The sequence below is a fragment of the Salvelinus namaycush genome, chromosome 32, assembly GCF_016432855.1.
Source record: "Salvelinus namaycush isolate Seneca chromosome 32, SaNama_1.0, whole genome shotgun sequence".
Lineage (NCBI taxonomy): Eukaryota > Metazoa > Chordata > Actinopteri > Salmoniformes > Salmonidae > Salvelinus > Salvelinus namaycush.
The window spans coordinates 26139753-26146142 of record NC_052338.1 but is presented as its reverse complement, the minus strand read 5'-3'; the positions used below and the strand labels follow the sequence as shown (position 1 = coordinate 26146142).

Genomic DNA, 6390 nt, shown 5'->3' with positions numbered 1-6390 from the left:
ATGTGTCCCGTTAAAATCAAAAGTAACAGTCAGTATCTGGTGTGGCCACCAGCTGCATTAAGTACTGGAGTGCTTCTCCTCCTCATGGACTGCACCAGATTTGCTAGTTCTTGCTGTGAGATGTTACCCCACTCTTCCACCAAGACACCTGCAAGTTCCTGGACATTTCTGGGGGGAATGGCCCTAGCCCTCACCCTCAAATCCAATAGGTCCCAGACTTGCTCAATGGGATTGAGATCCGGGCTCTACGCTGGCCATTGCAGGACACTGACATTCCTGTCTTGCAGGAAATCATGCACAGAACGAGCAGTATGGCTGGTGGCATTGTCATGCTGGAGGGTCATGTCAGGATGAGCCTGCAGGAAGTATACCACATGAGGGAGGAGGATGTCATCCCTGTAATGCACAGCGTTGAGATTATCTGCAATGACAACAAGCTCAGTCCAATGATGCTGTGTCACACCGCCTCAGACCATGACGGACCCTCCACCTCCAAATCGGCCTGTATCCAGAGTACAGGCCTCGGTGTAACGCTCATTCCTTCGATGATAAATGCGAATCCGATCATCCCTGGTGAGACAAAACTTTGACTCGTCAGTGAAGAGCACTTTTGCCAGTCCTGTCTGGTCCAGCGATGGTGGGTTTGTGTCCATAGGCGACGTTGTTGCCGGTGATATCTGGTGAGGACCTGCCTTACAACAGCCCTACAAGCCCTCAGTCCAGCCTCTCTCAGCCTATTGCGGACAGTCTGAGCACTGATGGAGGGATTGTGTGTTCCTGGTGTAACTCGGGCAGTTGTTGTTGCCATCCTGTACCTGTCCTGCAGGTGTGATGTTCGGATGTACCAATCCGGTGCAATTGTTGTTACACGTAGTCTGCCACTGCGAGGACGATCAGCTGCCCGTCCTGTCTCCCTGTAGCGTTGTCTTAGGCGTCTCACAGTACGGACATTGCAATTTATTACCCTGAACACATCTGTAGTCCTCATGCCTCCTTGCAGCATGCCTAAGGCACGTTCACGCAGATGAGCAGGAACCCTGGGCATCTTTCTTTTGGTGTTTTTCAGAATCAGTAGAAAGGCCTCTTTAGTGTCCTGAGTTTTCATAACTGTGACCTTAATTGCCTACCGTCTGTAAGCTGTTAGTGTCTTAACGAACGTTCCACAGGTGCATGTTCATTAATTGTTTATGGTTCATTGAACAAGCATGGGAAACAGTGTTTAACCCCTTTACAATGAAGATCTGTGAAGTTATTTGGATTTTTACGAATTATCTTTGAATGACAGTTTCTCCTATGACAGTTTCTTTTTTTGCTGAGTTTAGAATATGTTTTTGAAAACTTCTATACTGAACAAAAATATAAACACAACATGCAACAATTTCAGCGATTTTACTGAGTTGAAGTTTATATTAGGAAATCAGTCAATTGAAATAAATTAATAGGCCCTAATCTATGGATATTAAATGACTGGGCAGGGGCACAGCCATGGGTGGGCCTGGGAGGGGATAGCCCCACCCACTTCAAATCAAATCAGATTGTATTGGTCACATGCACATGTTTTGCTGATGTTATTGTGGGTGTAGCGAAATGCTTGTGTTTCTAGCTCCAACAGTGCAGTAATATCTAACAAGTAATATCTAACAATTTCACAACAATACACACATCTAAAGTAAAGGAATTGAATAAAGAGTATATAAATATTTTGACGAGCAAAATCGGAGCAGCATAGACTAAATTACAGTAGAATAGAATAGAATACAGTACATACTTATGAGATGAGTAATGCAAAATATGTAAACATTATTAAAGTGACTAGCATTCCATTATAAAAGTGGCATGTGATTTCAAATCTATGTATATAGTGCAGCAGCCTCTAAGGTGCTAGTGATGGCTATTTAACAGTCTGATGGCATCTCGGTCCCAGCTTTGATGCACCTGTACTGACCTCACCTTCTGGATGATTGCGGAGTGAACAGGCAGTGGCTAAGGTGGTTGTTGTCCTGATGATCTTTTTGGCCTTCCTGTGACATTGGGTGCTGTAGGTGTCCTTGGGAGCCAGGCCCACCCACTGGGGAGCCAAGCCCAGCCAATCAGAATGAGGTTTTCCCCACAAAGGGCTTTATTACAGACAGAATTACTCCTCAGTTTCATCAGCTGCCCGGCTGGCTGGTCTCAGATGATCCGGCAGGTGAAGAAGCTTGATGTGGAGGTCCTGGGTTTGTGTGGTTACACTTGGTCTGCGGTTGTGAGGCCGGTTGGACATACTGCCAAATTCTCTAAAACAACGTTTGAGATGGCTTATGGTAGAGAAATTAACATTCAAACCTCTGGCCACAGCTCTGGTGAACATTTCTGCAGTCAACATGCTAATTGCACGCTCCCTCAAAACTTGAGACATCTGTGGCATTGTGTTGTGTGGCAAAACTGCTAATTTTAGAGTAACCTTTTATTGTCCCCAGCATAAGGTGCACCTGTGTAATGATCATGCTGTTTAATCAGCTTCTTAATATTCCACACCTGTCAGGTGGATGGATTATCTTGGCAAAGGATAAATGCTCACTAACAGGAATATAAACAAATTTGTGCACACATTTTTTTTGTGCATATGGAACATTTCTGGGATCTTTTATTTCAGCTCGTGAAACATGGGATAATAATGGGACCATTATTTTTATAATAATGCTAGCCTCCCCTGTTAGGTAATGGTGAAAAGTTTGCATGTTTTGTTGTAGCCTCTGAATGGCATCTCACTCATTAGGCATATTAATTATTCATGACATTATCAGGATTCATGTAGAAGTGTTCAGAAACATCTTTATTATAGACTTAGAAAGAAAATGACTCCAGTCATCATTCACCATTCAGTTAATATTGGGCAACATTTCTGAACGGTAAAACAGATATGTATGGAAATACCCTCAAATAAAGTTAACATTCGGTACTGTCGCCTCATATGAAACGTTTGATCTCAAATCCAAAATGCTGGATGGAGTAGGTCTACAATGAATAGACCTATAACAATTAAAGAAACCTTCATTATTTTGGATTTGGCATGTTTTAGTCTTAATTGATTGATTACATACAGTATGCAACAACAGCCAACTACGTTGAGTATCCGGCTACGAATGATGCGCAGTCCCCAAATATTTTCTTGGAATGTCTTGTCGCGTGTGGCTGACGCTGATTCCACTGCTTCGCACCAAGTAATGATACGTTCCCTCATTCACCACCGAGCGGCGCCATTTTATACTGATTCCTGCTTCGCACAAAGTGATCATACGTTCCCTCATTCACCACCGAGCGGCGCCATTTTACTACAATACGCGCGTTGTTCAGTTGCGTGCAACATCCACAGAGCTGAGTGAACATAGTGATAAAATAAATGAATGTTGTCTGTTTCCGTTGTTTCAATGCATTTTCGGTGTGGTTAAACGTGGCCGTTGTTGACGGACAAATAATCGAGTTTAATTAGGTAGTTTCCATAGATTTTCCACCGTGGTAAGAGAAATGTGTGATATAGCCTAATAATAAATTGTATGCAGAAATGTTCATCTTTATGAGGATGAGGTAGACCTTGCTGTGACCTTAAAATTAACATAGGCCTACAAATGAATGGGCATATAGGCCTTTAGGCTGACAATATGGGGTAAAATCACACAAAAACACTTGTTTCTTCTTCATTTATGAATATGCAAGTAAAACACAGATCTAGTTTTATCTGTTCGTTGCATCACCTGCATTTTATGTTGTGACAATCGAAACTGTTTCATTTCTGTCTCTGCATTAAGTCCAATCATGAGACATTTTAAGATAAATACTGTAGTAATTTCATTTTTTTGTTTCGTTTCTTGTCGAAAGCTGAATTATTAATGGCAGGCAACACAACAGTCGTAATGTTTTAATACTGAAGCTCATGATAGACTGATATATTCTTGTGGACGTTTTGGAAACTGCAATTTACCACCCTAAATTGTCAATCGATGACATGACACCCAGTTTAATTGCCCGTTTTGATTGATAGTAAAAACACAACGAAGTAGCCTGAGTCGTATATCGCCTATGGCAAACTGGTCGAGCGAGTTGGGGTGTATGCTGTCTGCGCGCCTTGGCCAATGGAACCAGATCCTCCCTGCAGTGCGTAAGAGCGCAATTTAGGATTTAACCAAGTCTTTGCTGAGGGGCTGGCAGAAGTTCGAGAGACCCCGTCGGTGTAAGCACATATCACACAATGCAAGTGTAGTCTTCAGTCAGTCTTCAGACGTCTCATTGGAGTTAGACTGCCATTTAACGTTGCTGCTTTCGAACTATGACTGGAGTATTCGACCGAAGGATTCCGAGTTTCAAACCTGCCGACTTCCAGAACCCTTTTCAGGTTTCCACCACAATGCACCACCCGTCTCAGGAATCCCCTACGCTACCCGAGTCTACGGCCACGGATTCTGGCTACTATAGCCCGGCTGGAGCAGTGCACCATGGCTATTGTTCGCCTAATTCCACCTCGTATGGGAAACCTCTCAATGCCTATCAATACCAGTACCACGGCGTAAACGGATCTGCGGGAAATTACCCTGCAAAAACATACCCAGACTACAGCGCATACACAGCCTCTGCTTACCACCAATATGCTGGAACTTATAGCAGAGTACAACCACAACCATTAAGTCCGCAAGGTAATTACACAATGTTTTATTGAATTTGTATTAGGCTATTATTATTATTATTGAATCAAATATGTGTTGTGTTCGACCTCACACAATTTTTACATGCGTGTATTTCAAACTGGGGTAGGCTATTTTTCCATCATGGTAAAATTCTTGAAATCAAATTTGGTAAAGGGGCACAAAGTTTTCACCGAAGTTATTCTGTAAAAAGGACGTACTTTTCCTTTACTCGTTAGATTCTTTGCGAGACGCATTGGCTTCAATATCCGCCTATAAATCGACAGATGTCCTCTTGATTTGATCGCTCTGAAATAGATGGAATACCCAGGAAATATGACTGTGTTATGCAAATACTTTGTTAGTACACCACAGATAAAGCAATTGAATTCTTTCTTTCAGAAAAAGAAGTAGCAGAACCTGAAGTGAGGATGGTAAACGGAAAGCCCAAGAAAGTCAGAAAACCACGGACAATCTACTCCAGTTTTCAGCTAGCTGCCCTGCAGCGGAGATTTCAGAACACACAGTACCTCGCGCTGCCAGAGAGAGCAGAGCTCGCGGCTTCGTTGGGACTCACGCAAACGCAGGTAAATAGGTTACTTTTCTCTTTTTCATTGAGTGTTCAGTTTCATTCTGTTTTAGTTTTTTAAATCAAAATTATCAGTTCAAATTTGCCTTGTGTTTTCAATATACATGTAATGCGTAAAGTGTGCGTAATGAATTATTGAAAAATGATCGAAAGCTTAATTCGTATGCATACTTTTGTATAATGGCATTCTGGGATGTTAATATGCTGTTATTTTAACTCACTTTGACATATTTCTCATCCATCCCCAGGTCAAGATCTGGTTCCAGAACAAAAGGTCGAAACTGAAGAAAATTATGAAGAATGGTGAGCTTCCACCGGAACACAGTCCGAGCTCCAGCGACCCTATGGCATGCAACTCTCCGCAGTCCCCCGCCGTCTGGGACACGCATGGCCCGTCCAGGCCTCACAGCCACCAGGCGCAGAACATCAACCCCGCGGCCTCCACCTTTTTGGAAAACTCCGCGTCTTGGTACTCCACGGCTGGTGCCATGAATTCTCACCTCCAGGCCCCCAACTCGATACAGCACTCTTTGGTTCTTGGATCTGGGACGTTATACTGAAACCCAGTTCAACAAATATTTACATTGTATGGGACTCGTGTTTAAAATGTCCAGAGGAATATGCAATGTATTGATGACAGTCATAGAAGAACGTGTATAATGTGTAAATGTGTGCATGTAATTTATTGCATTTTGGAAGACTAATTAAACGTTTTAAATCGACAATGCAACCCAGAGACTTTTAATGGCGCCCTCCTGAATTATGACTTAGACAAAAAACAATTACTGATAGCCCTCCCACAAGTCCTCCCTCATAATTAGGCTATTCGCACTGAAAATCAATGACCCCGTAACATTACAAAATTTGCCCACATTCTGAGACACTTTAAATCCACGTACAGATCAAACTCGAGATTAATTGCCTGGGCTGTCTGCGTGACATATTTGGTCAGTTCTGCACATTTGTGATTGACTTTAAATATTAATTTGGGGACAAAACGATCAACAAGGAGATGTGTATACTGACCAATAGGCTATAGGCCTACAATTAGGCTATTTTTCATTTTCAACAAGCGCGGAATTCTCAGGGGGAGTTACCTGCTGGTATGCCAAAAGGTTAGGCTGGATTTGTTTTGTGTCATGT

The 6390-nt window shown here is 42.6% G+C and overlaps 1 protein-coding gene across 1 annotated transcript; it reads left to right on the top strand.

The window, feature by feature from the left end:
- Window positions 1–4306: 4306 nt before the first annotated feature.
- On the top strand, window positions 4307–5807 carry LOC120026713 (homeobox protein Dlx5a-like). Its single transcript, XM_038971422.1, has 3 exons — window positions 4307–4670; window positions 5061–5245; window positions 5496–5807. Exons 1-3 carry the CDS (start codon window positions 4307–4309, stop codon window positions 5805–5807), a joined length of 861 nt encoding a protein of 286 aa, XP_038827350.1.
- Window positions 5808–6390: the final 583 nt, after the last annotated feature.